The sequence below is a fragment of the Ylistrum balloti genome, unplaced genomic scaffold, assembly GCF_031769215.1.
Source record: "Ylistrum balloti isolate Yb309-2 unplaced genomic scaffold, AGI_CSIRO_Ybal_v1 Utg370580, whole genome shotgun sequence".
In the NCBI taxonomy this organism is placed as follows: domain Eukaryota; kingdom Metazoa; phylum Mollusca; class Bivalvia; order Pectinida; family Pectinidae; genus Ylistrum; species Ylistrum balloti.
Genome location: NW_026782361.1, coordinates 41,412 through 56,276, shown reverse-complemented (window position 1 = coordinate 56,276; position 14,865 = coordinate 41,412). Strand labels below are relative to the sequence as shown.

Below are 14,865 nucleotides of genomic sequence, written 5' to 3'. Positions count from 1 at the left end.
TTCTTGTTTGCTACAGGTTCATTGAATAATGCTTTAAAGGCAAAAAGAAGAGAAAACAAAGTGGTAGATGATATTGGTGATATTTTATTAAAAAGGGTAAGTTGTGTTTCATTTTCTTTATGCATCGACCTGATTAAGAGTATGTATTGTTAGTAATTGTGGTGGATAACAAACATTGATAAAAGTTAGCTTGGCCTTGCTTTGGGTGTTTTGGGTAGGACTTACAATAATCATTAAACATTGACAAAATTTGGCTTTGACTTTATTTTTGGTATCTTGGGTTGGACTTCCTACAAACATTAAACATTGATAAATGTAAGCTTGGCCTTATTTTGGGTGTTTTGGTTAGGGATTGCAACAAAAATTAAACATTGATAAATGTAAGCTTGGCCTTATTTTGGGTGTTTTGGTTAGGGATTGCAACAAAAATTAAACATTGGTTACAGTTAACTTTGCCTATTAACTGGTACATAAGTTTAAGTAGACTATCAACATTAACAGAACAAGTTAAATCTATTGAAATTTTTATGGACACTACTCTTAAAACATAAACTTAACATGGCTTGACCAATCTTTGTGCTTAACAGTTTGACAATGAAGAGGGGGAAGCATTCCGTAAAAATTGTGCCATATTTTGTCGAAACCAGCAACATGCGCTGGATATGCTCAGGTCAAAACAGAAAAAGGATGCACGAATATCAACGTTTTTGGGGGTAAGTACCTGTGAAAACTAAAAAGTTTCTCTTGGCTTTCACAATCTGTCTTAAAAGGCCCATGTTTTATTGGAATTCCAGCTGTATGTAAAGCTCAGACCACTTAACAGTTTAAGCATGATGTTTGTACTTCTGTGATGACTTGGTTTCTATCTAAATATTACCCCATAGCCCGAAAGAGTTGTCACAAGTTTGAATATGTGATATTGTATGAGAGTAAGGATTAGTACTGAAGTATACATGTTTACTGTGTTTACAGGAAGCAGAAAGTAGTAACCTAATGCGCAGGCTTCAGCTGAAGGATCTCATCCCAACTCAAATGATGAGGCTGACCAAATATCCCCTGTTAATAGAGAGTCTCAAGAAACACACGCTGTGTAAGTCTGGTCTAGAGAATATAGACAGGTGTTATAGAGACCAAATATCCCCTGTTATTAGAGAGTCTCAAGAAACACACGCTGTGTAATTCTGGTCTAGAGAATATAGACAGGTGTTATAGAGACCAAATATCCCCTGTTAATAGAGAGTCTCAAGAAACACACGCTGTGTAATTCTGGTCTAGAGAATATAGACAGGTGTTATAGAGACCAAATATCCCGTTATTAGAGAGTTTCTAGAAACACACGCTGTGTAAGTCTGGTCTAGAGAATATAGACAGGTGTTATAGAGACCAAATATCCCCTGTTATTAGAGAGTCTCAAGAAACACACGCTGTGTAATTCTGGTCTAGAGAATATAGACAGGTGTTTTAGAGACCAAATATCCCCTGTTAATAGAGAGTCTCAAGAAACACACGCTGTGTAAGTCTGGTCTAGAGAATATAGACAGGTGTTATAGAGACCAAATATCCCCTGTTATTAGAGAGTCTCAAGAAACACACGCTGTGTAATTCTGGTCTAGAGAATATAGACAGGTGTTATAGAGACCAAATATCCTGTTATTAGAGAGTTTCTAGAAACACACATTGTGTAAGTCTGGCCTATAGAAATCTCATACAGACAGGTGCTGTAGACCAAATATTCCTAATAGACAGTGTCCATAAAATGTACACATTGTAAGTCTGACCTATTGAAAATTTAAACAGAAAGGATGGTAAAGAGTACTACATTGGCACATGTTTCTAGAGAAATGCATGCACAATTACCGAACAACCTAATACTGTACAAATGAATTTGGTTATTTAACACATATTTTCTAGTGTGGATGTCCCTTTAGTTTGTAGCTGTATGATAAAATGGTGAAAGTATGGGCTTACAGGACATAAAAAAGTTTCTGGTATTTCTGTAGGTAAATAGACCTGGTCACAGGAAAAACAAGAAATACATCATAATCATTTACCCTCGAAACCCATACAATAACTATAAAATGACAGGTGTCTGACTGTTTGTGTTACAGTGGGTTCCGAAGAACACACAAAGCTGGAGCGGGCTCTCCAGTGCAGTAAACACATCTTGGAGTATGTAAACCAGGCAGTCCAAGATTATGAAAACATCTACAGACTGGAACAGTTACAGAGGAGAATGGAGAAGAAGATTCTCTCTGACTACATGGCTGATGACCTGAAGGTAGGTTTTGTGGTCCTAATTAGTGAAATCAACCAGAGTTTGGTCTGATGGGTAATCAGTCAGGGTGAAAACTGATGGGTTATCAGTCAGGGTGAAAACTGATGGGTTATCAGTCAGGGTGAAAACTGATGGGTTATCAGTCAGGGTGAAAACTGATGGGTTATCAGTCAGGGTGAAAACTGATGGGTTATCAGTCAGGGTGCGAACTAATGGGTTATCAGTCATGGTGCTAACTGATGGGTTATCAATCAGGATGAAAACTGATTGGTAATCAGTCTGGGTGAAAACTGATGGGCTATCAATCAGGGTGAAAATTGATTGGTAATCAGTCAGGGTGAAAACTGATGGATTATCAGTCAGGATGAAAATTGATTGGTAATCAGTCAGGGTGAAAACTGATGGATTATCAGTCAGGATGAAAATTGATTGGTAATCAGTCAGGGTGAAAAAATATTTGGAACATTTTCTTCAGATTGTTAATGTCAGTAGTACAGTGGAAAAAGTTTTTAGATTCTTTAACATCTTGTAAACTATGTACATCACTGCTAATATACTTAACATTGGTCATTTATGTTGTGAGGATGACTATGTGATCACACTTGAATCTTCTACTGGACGTGTTTTGAGAGCTTTCTTCTACTGTTAAAAGCCTGATTCTGTTTTATAGTCCCTGGACCTACGAGCTCACCGACTAGTGCATGAGGGCCCACTGACATGGAATATGAACCAGAGAAAGAGTCTAGATGTCCATGTAATTCTACTGGAAGATCTGTTTGTACTTCTCCAGAAACAAGACGACAAACTCGTCCTCAAGTGTCAGAGCACACAGCTGGTGGCGGGCAAGGAGGATATCAAATATATGTTCGCTCCCGTCCTCAAACTCAATAATATCCTCCACACCAACAGTAAAGCAACAGGTAAGTACAGTCAAGTACATGTTCTGTCTTATCCTCCACATGTACAGTACAGCGACAGTTAAATACAGTCAAGTACATGTTCTGTCTTATCCTCCACATGTACAGTACAGCGACTGTTAAATACAGTCAAGTACATGTTCTGTCTTATCCTCCACATGTACAATACAGCGACAGTTAAATACAGTCAAGTACATGTTCTGTCTTATCATCCACATGTACAGTACAGCGACAGTTAAATAGAGTCAAGTACATGTTCTGTCTTATCCTCCACATGTACAGTACAGCGACTGTTAAATACAGTCAAGTACATGTTCTGTCTTATCCTCCACATGTACAGTACAGCGACAGTTAAATACAGTCAAGTACATGTTCTGTCTTATCCTCCACATGTACAGTACAGCGACTGTTAAATACAGTCAAGTAAATGTTCTGTCTTATCATCCACATGTACAGTACAGCGACTGTTAAATACAGTCAAGTACATGTTCTGTCTTATCCTCCACATATACAGTACAGCGACTGTTAAATACAGTCAAGTACATGTTCTGTCTTATCCTCCACATGTACAGTACAGCGACTGTTAAATACAGTCAAGTACATGTTCTGTCTTTTCCTCCACATGTACAGTACAGCGACTGTTAAATACAGTCAAGTACATGTTCTGTCTTATCCTCCACATGTACAGTACAGCGACAGTTAAATACAGTCAAGTACATGTTCTGTCTTATCATCCACATGTACAGTACAGCGACTGTTAAATACGTCAAGTACATGTTCTGTCTTTTCCTCCACATGTACAGTACAGCGACTGTTAAATACAGTCAAGTACATGTTCTGTCTTATCATCCACATGTACAGTACAGCGACTGTTAAATACAGTCAAGTACATGTTCTGTCTTATCCTCCACATGTACAGTACAGCGACTGTTAAATACAGTCAAGTACATGTTCTGTCTTATCATCCACATGTACAGTACAGCGACTGTTAAATACAGTCAAGTACATGTTCTGTCTTATCATCCACATGTACAGTACAGTGACAGTTAAATAGAGTCAAGTACATGTTCTGTCTTATCCTCCACATGTACAATACAGCGACAGTTAAAGACACTTAGGAAAATGTTAAACTTACTGAACAGAAAAACGCTGAAAATTATGATAATGTAATCGTACTTTGCAGTGATTCCATATGTAATTTGTAATCTATCAATAATGGGTGACTTGTGTTTCAGACAAAAAAGCGTTCTTTGTGGTCTCTAAGTCGCAGATCTACGAATTGTCGGCTCACACGGCTGACGAACAGCGCAAGTAAGTAGTGTCCACGCTTTGTTCATCAGTGAACTACTAATACTAAGCCTTAGAGAACAAACTCAATTAGCTTTAACTGTTCTTCATATGCAGGCACTGAATCTTTTACATCAGTATAAATTCTTGTCACTGTTTGATAATATTTGTTTTTGATAAAGTTGTAAAATAATTTGTGCTGGACATCAGCAAGTAAAACAAATTATAATTATTGCTCAGTGCTTGTGTTGTTGTTCCATGTACTGAACTTTGACCTCCATATATGCTGTTTTGACCTTTGACTCTTGACCCTTTAAGGTGGTGTAAATATATCAAAGATGCAGCGGATAAATTCAAGAACAAACACATCAAGGCAACAGTGACAGATGTGGCCAACACACAACCAGAGGTCATAAGTCAAGAACGTGACTCCTTGAGGGTAGAAAACAGCAGGTACTCAATTATCCCCCCTGATTCAAATCACACCCATGTCTGAATTTTGACCCAGTGATCTCCCTTTGCTTAAGTTCATGATTGTCACCACTTTACTCTGTAATTTCCCAGAACTCATATGGAAGTTTTATGAAACTTCACACATTTATCTTTGCTGGCTCAATTTGACTTTCCTGGTTAATGTAATATTATTACAGAAAACTCTTTTAAAATTATTTTCCCTGGCTCATACCAAGATACCAATATATGCATAATTCTGACCTCAGCTTATGTTGATATGAGGTGTATTTAATACACTGACCAAGTTCTCTCCCCTTGCTCATATAACTCTTTTTAGCATTTGGTTAAAATACTCCATATCTGAGAGCCTGTCCCTGAGGTGATTTAGTACACACAGACATAGTAAGAAATAATTGTACAACTTTCCAGAGCCTGCATGTACACACAGACATAGTTAGAAATTATCGTACAATTTTCTCGAGCCCGCATGTTCAGTCTAACTGCCTTGAACACCATTTGATATATCCCTTTGTTTGGCAGGACAAGTGGTTCCAATACTGGTGGAGAGTTCATGGCGGAACAGGTTGAACTTTCAGAGGAACCTGGTCTCATCCAGCCTGAAGATATGGTCATCAAAGATGCTGTTACTTCTAAATCCCAACCAGTCCTCACCCCTCTAGGTATGTACCCTCCCTGGGGATATATTACTCCCCTTCCCAGAGTCTCCTAAAATCACATAAACTTAGGATAAAATTCTCTTTGCCTTAAAGCGAATGATTTGCCAAGATTAAGTAAGGGTATGGTGTGTTATGTAGATGTAGCTGTAAAGGTGTGTTGTGTTGTCCATTTGACCTTTATGCTCTTTCTCAAGGTAGTCAACAACAGATACATTCCTAGTCCTGTCACAGATTTTATAGGAATAATAATCAATTATTGATGATAATAATTCCTAAAAAAAAATTCCCCCTTCAGAATAAGTGAAACCTTGGGCCTGTTCATTTATGCTGACCAATCTGTTTGTCAACACATTTTATGTAATATTTTTGGCATGAATCAAGATGGACCTGCAAATATCAGTACAGGCCTCAAAAGGCTTAGTCAAGGCTCACCATAAAGTGAAACTAGATGAGTAGGTCTGCCCTCACTTTGTTTATTAACAGTCCTGAGCAAGTGATCAAATCAGAAAATGAAAAGGCACATCATATCCTTCAGAGGTAGTTTTTAAATAGACCTATTGTTGCAGTTGGGTATATCTATTTAAGTTTGTTTTTAATATGTAGGGATATTTGATGCATGAAATGAGATTAAAAAAAAAAATTCTCATTGTTGTACATAAATGCTGTTATGTATCCGAGGAACAAAATCAAAGGAGAAATTTAAATAGGGTAAAGCTTTGCTGCATCAGAGTAATAGATAGATGTAGTCCAAGAACTTTGTCACAGAACTAAATCCTCCTGTACATTAGCTGTGTGATCTATGTGTATATATATTTCTCCTTATTAGGGCGTTTGTATGTTGGCATGGTTACAAATGTTGTTGTCCACAGTTGTTGGAGCAATACCTCCTATTCATCCTTCATGTGATGTTGCCATGGCAACATTTGTCATGGAAGCCTGGTAGCCATGGATCCAAGTGTTTATTTGTTCCAATGGTGTCTTGTCGTGCCCAGTATATTTAGATAATCTAACTTCATCGTTCTTTAGTGTCTTTTCTTGTCAAAATCTAACATTACTAGTTTTATTTAAATCTGACTTGTGAAAGAAAGGAAAAAGTAGAATTTATTTTCTTCTATTTTTTAATTGAAATGATTCCAGAAACATTCAGGCATTTGTAATACCTTAATTATCTTTTTACTATTAAAAGTAAAAGGAATTGCTTCTGTCTTACAGAAAATTCAGTATTTTAAACTGATTGAAAAGATTTTATTTTCGTTTCTTGTAAATTTGAATTGTCTGAAATAAACTTTTAATTGTGGATTTTGGCGAGATAAGCATTGAGATTACTAACACTGTGACTAGTGATACAGAACATCCTACTTTGTGTAACACATATAAGGCGTCACACTGAACTGACATGGGAATTTTTAGTTGTTTCTGATCTGCCATTTTTTAAAAACTCATTGGCTAAACTTAAGTCTGAAGTAGTAAGTGTTGAAGGAGGAGAGTGTGACGTGTTACTGTGGTAGTGTGTCCTGATATCCTGGTGTTGCATCACGATGCATGTTGCTATGAGACTGAGCCCCTGTGTCCCTTACACAGACAAGCTTCGGATGCTGGACTCGGACATCATGGAAAAGATGAAGGACCGCCGAGCCATCCTTAAGGAGATTCTTAAATTACATGAGATGGACAGTACGCTACAGATCCAGGTAAGATTTAGGAACTGAACACACATTTATTTTCATGTCATAATTCATACAACAATTTATACAAAAGAGAAGACAAACAATGTATGTTGATGTTTTGACAAGTTCTGATTTGAAGAAATTCCAAAAGAATTATAAACTATGAAAAATTAAACTTTGTAACAGATGAATTCTTTGTCTGAACGGTCAGTGATATGATGTATGAGCCTCTATTTTCTCTCAATGTATTGTAAACTTTCTTTTACTTGAAACTTAATTTTCGCAACTTTTGAAATTGAAAAAAAATTGTTAATCATTGCAAGTTCTAAAGTCAATCATTACAGAATTGTTATGATGCAGGTATTCGGAAAGAAAAGTATTCACAAATAAATTTGGTTTACACTGTTTATTCATATGTTAATGCTGATATCTCGCCTCACAGGTAAATCAGTTATAATAGTAATTTGTTTTATTGACCTGCTAAATAAAAACATGCCATATCTATTTTAAAGGTGAGATATCTTATGTTGCAGTCTGGTGCAGACACTGACCGACCAATAAATGAACTTCTACACGACATGGCTCAGGAATCGGAGGACTGTATCAATATGTTGAACAGTGCTGAATGTAGGTTTTGCCTGAGGGTGGGGATTAATTATCTGGGCGTGTGAGGTCGGGGTAGGGGCATCACTCAAATTTCCTGTGTCGGAGTACAGGATCTTGATGCAAAACACTGCTCAATGAAGGTTTCTTTAAGTCGAAGGAACACTAAATATACCAGGGGTGATAACAAGTGCTTTAAGAATTGGACAGGAGGTAGGGTCAGGGATATAGACTAGAGGTAGGATCAGGGATATAGACTGGGGGTTGGATCAGTGATATAGACAGGGAGTAGGTTCAGAGATATAGACAGGAGGTAGGATAAGGTATATAGACAGGAGGTAGGATCAGGGATATAGACAGGAGGTAGGATCAGGTGTATAGACTGGAGGTAGGATCAGGGATATAGACAGGAGGTAGGGTCAGAGATATAGACAAGGGGTAGGATCAGGGATATAGACAGGAGGTAGGATCAGGGATATAGACTTGGGGTAGGATCAGGGATATAGACAGAGGTAGGGTCAGGGATACAGACTGGAGGTAGGATCAGGTATATAGACAGGAGGTAGGATCAGGTATATAGACAGGAGGTAGGATCAGGTATATAGACAGGAGGTAGGATCAGGGATATAGACAGGAGGTAGGATCAGGGATATAGACAGGAGGTAGGATCAGGTATATAGACAGGAGGTAGGATCAGGTGTATAGACTGGAGGTAGGATCAGGGATACAGACTGGAGGTAGGAACAGGTATATAGACAGGACGTAGGATCAGTGAAAAAGACTGGAGGTAGGATCAGGTATATAGACAGGAGGTAGGATCAGGTATATAGACAGGAAGTAGGGTCAGGAATGTAGACTGGTAAGTTTGGTGAGTAGGGTCTTCTTAAAAGTACAATAGTAATTTACGTTGATAACCACAGGTGGTATATTGAGTTAATTACATGCACACGAGGATAAAATTGCTTTAATGATGCACAGTTTTATTTCTCTCTTTTGTATTACAGATTTTTTAATGGCATATTGTGTTGTAATAACAGTACGCCTTCACATGGTAGTGTGAGGCTATTGAGTGGGGAGGGGATTGTATCCAGATGCATTCCCTCATCCCCAGGAAATAACGGGAAGCAGCCCTACATTGTCTACTGTAGCATGTGTGCATTCCTTTTGTTTCTGTGTGTTATCAGCCTGTCACCTAACATCTAGTTGGAATGTTATGTAGACACTAACAGATGTTTTATTCAAAACAAAACAAAATGTTTTATTTGTGACAAGGGAATCAACTTTCAGACAACACAGTCAGACACAAGATCAGTCTGTTGTCAGAATGACTAGATTCATTGGTCCTTTGTCATGATCATAAAAATTTGACTGCAGTTTTGTCATATAAATGATCTCGGACAAAAATCACGAACACCACAGACTGTCATCAAGGAGACATCATGAGACTGAGATTGTTGTCACAGTCATCATGGCGCAACCTCAGACTGATCATAAACATGCCCTCAGACTGTTATCACAAACACACGACTTCAGACTGTCATCACAAACATGAACTCAGACTGTTATCACAAACATGAACTCAGACTGTTATCACAAACACAACCTCAGACTGTTATCACAAACACAACCTCAGACTGTTATCACAAACACAACCTCAGACTGTCATCACAAACAAGACCTCAGACTGTCATCACAAACACAACCTCAGACTGTTATCACAAACAAGGCCTCAGACTGTTATCACAAACACAACCTCAGACTGTTATCACAAACACAACCTCAGACTGTTATCACAAACACAACCTCAGACTGTTATCACAAACAAGACCTCAAAGTGTTATCACAAACACAACCTCAGACTGTCATCACAAACACAACCTCAGACTGTTATCACAAACAAGGCCTCAGACTGTTATCACAAACACAACCTCAGACTGTTATCACAAACACGACCTCAGACTGTTATCACAAACACAACCTCAGACTGTCATCACAAACACAACCTCAGACTGTCATCACAAACAAGACCTCAGACTGTTATCACAAACACAACCTCAGACTGTCATCACAAACAAGACCTCAAACCGTTATTACAAACACAACTTCAGTCCGTTATTACAAACACGACCTCAGACTGTTATCACAAACACGACCTCAGACTGTTATCACAGAGATGCAATCTCTGTCTGTTGTCATAGGCTTGACTTAAGGCTGATGTTACAGACACAACCTTAGACTGTTATCTCACACCACAGGGAATTGAGAGGAATCAATAAGTAAAAGAAGTTTGCATGATTTTTGTGATTTAAATGATGAAATATTCTTGCATGAGATTTTTACAAACAAGATGGGTAACAGTATAACAATAAGGCTGTCTTCTGGAAATAATTTTTTCTAATTTTATTCATTTTCGGAACCTTTTTTTTTTTGTTTTTTAAACCCTTTTAGTGTTTTGATTTTAAATGGGATATTTGATATGTTTTATTCCAAAATAAGTGAAAAATGCATAAGAATATCTTTTTTTTAAGAAGATGAACCAATATTTTATTTGAAGTGTTAACAAAATTATAAGCTGATAGAAAAGTGGGGATGGGCAGGCTAGGTAGTGTGTGGTGCTAACAGGCGTGCCATGTTTATCTACAGCTGGTCTAGCTAAGGAGGACCTATCAATGCCTATACCCATGGATAAACTGAGGGAGATGGCCAACAGAATGAACCAGATCCTAACCAACCTACTGGTGAGTTATCTCCCTTGTCTTGATTTATTTTTTTCGCAATCTTGACTGACATTCATGATATCCTTTTGGTAAGTTTTCTCTCAGGTATTTCACAGTCATCAGGTACAAATTATTTTCATCTTTTAACTTAGATAACTTTGCCCCACTTATCATAAGACAAACCTGACTTTTTTGCAAAAATACCTTTGAGACCATCCTTATCAATCAGAATACAGGAATTCCAGATTTTAAAAATATGCTGGGTTTTGAGATGTTCCCTCTATATTAATCTGTATGTAGATCTATAGATGAGGTTTACATTAAGGTGTTGAGATCTTTTTATATATCAAATAAATTAAGGTTTTGAGATGTCCCCTCTATGTTGTACAGCTCTAGTTTAGTTGCCATGCTCATAATGATGGTTTTGAAACGACCCCCTAGATGTACATCTATTGTCTGCCATGCTCAAAATTAAAGTTTTGAAATGACCCCTATGCCTCATGAAGATTTTTAGATGTCCCCTTTACGTTGTACTTTGTTAGTCTGCGATGTTTATATTTAGGATTTGAGATGTCCTTAGACGTTGTACATCTGTAGTCTGCCATGTTCTGTAACTGCCTCAGTGTTGTTACCATGGTGATCCCTATGGCCAGAGCTTGGTTGTTGTATTTGTTAAGAAACTTTACTAAAATGTTTTCTTTTTTCTGAAATTTTGCGTGGATTGAACTGAGCACAATCTGTCACTGATGTTGTATGTTTTTTCACATTACTGCTGTAAAAGACAAAAACACTTTGATGTGTACATCAGTTATAACGAAAACTATCATTTCCTTATAAGCATACCTATCAGATAAGCATGTTTGTCAGGGACTAAAACATATAATTTTATCCTAAAAATTGTGTCCATTAGAAACCAGGAAAACTGTTTCATCCCCCTAAGTGTGCCTGTCGGATAAGCGTGTCTTTCATAAACCCAAAATACCTCTATTTGAAACTGTTGTTATGGAAATATTAAGATAAGTTTGTCTGTCAGAAACCATAAAAATTGTTATATGGAAATAAACTTATATGTAAGAAACTGTAAAAAATTTTATATTAAAATAAGTTTTGTCTGTCGGAAACCAGAAGCGCTGTCACCATATTTGCTTTCAATTAAACCAAGTGGTCCAAAATGCAAATTCTAAAACTTTTTAAACAGGGCAAAAAATATGACAAGATCCCTCCTGGATATGTGTGGTCACCCTGCAGATTCATCTCATTAGGTTATGTTGAATTTGAATGGAAGAGGATATTTGCTACAATAAGCATTTTTATAGCAAATTTAGAATTTTCCCTTTGTTCTAAGGCTACAATAGGATTTGTTTGGTTGGCTATAGGTTCTAGGTCCTCTTACAAGGATGTATATATGGTATGTCTGTGTTGAAGTAGATGATGAAGACTATCGCCTCAGGAGTATTATAATTGTAAAATTTCAACTTGCTATAACTGAAAATTCTTACTTAGCTCTGAAAATTCTTAAAATTTGCCAAAATGGGATAAATAAAGATATTTCTGTACATCTTCTAGATGTCTGTCAGAAAAGTAGTCAAATATCATATGCAAATAAAACATGGTTTGTTGAAATGACCTGGTACTTTTGTAGGTTTCTGGCATGCTGTATATATAAATATCTGTCTCGTTTTAGATACAGGTTTACTATAATTATACAATGTTTGAATCTCCTTTCACAATCAGCTAGATTTGCTGGTCACGCCTCACAGAATGGCTGTTAGGAAAGATCTGAGACAATTTTTGTTGGTGGTTTTAAAGTTTCACACTTAAATGTTGATATATTCTTTTTTTTCTTAACGAAGATAAATTTTACGATCTTTTATTTCCTTATCCAAGGGTAGCAATTTAATTATGCATGTATTGCCGAGGGTGAAGAGGAATAGGCAGGCACCCTTGGGTATAGCAAAGATGCAATTTTGTAATCTTATAAAACTTTGTGCAGAAAGGTCTAAATGCACACTTACCGTTGCATAGAAAAAAAATATTTTTGTTTAAATGCATTTTGATGAATATAAATGAATATTTTTTCATGAGGTATTTGGATTTGCTGTATCTGAACATAAATTTCTGTTATCACTAGGTATATCTCGTTAGCAAAGAATTCTAAGCCATATGTGGTGATAATTTCGATCTTGTTATGCTTTATATGTTATAAAAACAAAAAATAATTTTAAAGAGTATTAAAAAAATTGACATGAAGTATTTGATCTTTTCAAGCCTTTAGACTTTAAACTAAAGGAAAATGTTTATCGATGTTAATATCATGTTTATCAATGTTAATATCATTTTTTTGAAAAAGAATTTTCAGTTGATTAATGATCATACATTTTCTATTGTTAAGTGGTTTTAGGATATTTTCTGTAAACAGTTTTACATGTGGAAAGTGTAAAGAAAATGATATTGTGCATTTGAAAGTAAGTGCACAGATATTTGAGAGTGTGGAGATTTCACATTGGATATCATCAAGACATAAGTCACCATTAGAATTCAAAATACTGTGTTGAACCTTTTCCTCAATCTCTGGAACCATTTACATTAGAAAGAAACTGGTCAGAACCAATGACAGCCATTGCTCAGATCTTTCTGGTACATTGTAACAGAGAATTCTGGCTGATTAACACAGGTTGCTGTATGTAATGTGTATTTATTCTGACAGGAAAAGACGAGGGCATACTCTGCCCTGACTGCGGGACAACCCGCTTCCTCCTCCTCCTCAGTGAGTCCGCATCTCTAGTTCTGTTACCTTTACTAACACAGCATGGCCACAGTCACTATTATTCGAGCAGTTTAATTGGTTAGTCACAACAGATGGGCAATTTCATCAGTCAGGGCCAAAGCTACCATAATATTGGCTGTTTCATTGGTCAGCGCCAGAATCACAGTACTACAGGGTATTTTATTGGTCAGGGCTAAAGTCAGTAAAGTACAGGGTATTTCATCGGTCAGGGCTAAAGTCAGTAAAGTACAGGGTATTTCATTGGTCAGGGCTAAAGTCAGTAAAGTACAGGGTATTTCATCGGTCAGGGCTAAAGTCAGTAAAGTACAGGGTATTTCATCGGTCAGGGCTAAAGTCAGTAAAGTACAGGGTATTTCATCGGTCAGGGCTAAAGTCAGTAAAGTACAGGGTATTTCATCGGTCAGGGCTAAAGTCAGTAAAGTACAAGGTATTTCATTGGTCAGGGCTAAAGTCAGTAAAGTACAGGGTATTTCATCGGTCAGGGCTAAAGTCAGTAAAGTACAGGGTATTTCATCGGTCAGGGCTAAAGTCAGTAAAGTACAGGGTATTTCATTGGTCAGGGCTAAAGTCAGTAAAGTACAGGGTATTTCATTGGTCAAAGTCACAAAAGTACACAGGCTGTCTCATTTGCCAGGGCCAAAGTCAGTATCACATGGGCAGTTTCTTTGTCAGAGGCAAAATCTCCATGGTTTATGGAAATTTCATCGGTTAGTACTAAAGTCACTGTATTACAGGTAGTTACATCAGACAAAAAGTCGTTAAGTTACCTTGGTTAGTACTAAAGTCACTGTATTACAGGTAGTTACATCAGACAAAAAGCCGTTAAGTTACCATCGGTTAGTACTAAATCTCTCTATTACAGGTAGTTACATGAGACCAAAAGTCGTTAAGTTACCATCGGTTAGTACTAAAGTCACTCTATTACAGGTAGTGACGTCAGACCAAATGTCGTTAAGTTACCTTGGTTAGTACTAAAGTCACTGTATTACAGGTAGTTACATCAGACAAAAAGTCGTTAAGTTACCATTGGTTAGCACTGAAGTCACTCGATTACAGGTAGTGACGTCAGACCAAAAGTCGTTAAGTTACCATTGGTTAGTACTAAAGTCACTGTATTACAGGTAGTTACATCAGACAAAAAGCCGTTGAGTTACCATCGGTTAGTACTAAAGTCTCTGTATTACAGGTAGTTACATCAGACAAAAAGTCGTTAAGTTACCATTATTTAGTACTAAAGTCTCTGTATTACAGGTAGTTACATTAGACAAGAAGTCGTTAAGTTAACATCGTTTAGTACTAAAGTCTCTGTATTACAGGTAGTTACATTAGACAAGAAGTCGTTAAGTCACTATTGCACTGTTGTTCATATGGTGCAAGTACGAACATCTATGCTGGTCAAGACCACAGCCATCCTTATGTTAGCATGAAATAATTACCTAGGTCAAAATTTCAATAGGAAAAGGAGTACTTGGTTGGCATAA

The 14,865-nt window shown here is 37.0% G+C and overlaps 1 protein-coding gene across 5 annotated transcripts in view; it reads left to right on the top strand.

Annotated features, from left to right (window-relative positions):
• Nucleotides 1–14,865, top strand: part of LOC132556597 (rho guanine nucleotide exchange factor 11-like) — a 114,953-nt gene that overhangs the window by 92,081 nt on the left and 8,007 nt on the right. For 3 of the 5 annotated variants that reach the window (XM_060221023.1, XM_060221020.1, XM_060221019.1), the window contains 12 exons: nucleotides 17–96; nucleotides 588–713; nucleotides 973–1,090; nucleotides 2,109–2,278; nucleotides 2,946–3,195; nucleotides 4,428–4,503; nucleotides 4,798–4,932; nucleotides 5,473–5,612; nucleotides 7,191–7,300; nucleotides 7,810–7,903; nucleotides 10,523–10,617; nucleotides 13,304–13,363. In XM_060221023.1, coding sequence (XP_060077006.1) covers nucleotides 17–96; nucleotides 588–713; nucleotides 973–1,090; nucleotides 2,109–2,278; nucleotides 2,946–3,195; nucleotides 4,428–4,503; nucleotides 4,798–4,932; nucleotides 5,473–5,612; nucleotides 7,191–7,300; nucleotides 7,810–7,903; nucleotides 10,523–10,617; nucleotides 13,304–13,363 — 1,454 coding nt within the window. The remainder of the gene's footprint in view (nucleotides 1–16; nucleotides 97–587; nucleotides 714–972; nucleotides 1,091–2,108; nucleotides 2,279–2,945; nucleotides 3,196–4,427; nucleotides 4,504–4,797; nucleotides 4,933–5,472; nucleotides 5,613–7,190; nucleotides 7,301–7,809; nucleotides 7,904–10,522; nucleotides 10,618–13,303; nucleotides 13,364–14,865) is intronic. The other 2 variants (XM_060221021.1, XM_060221024.1) reach the window with 2 other exon arrangements.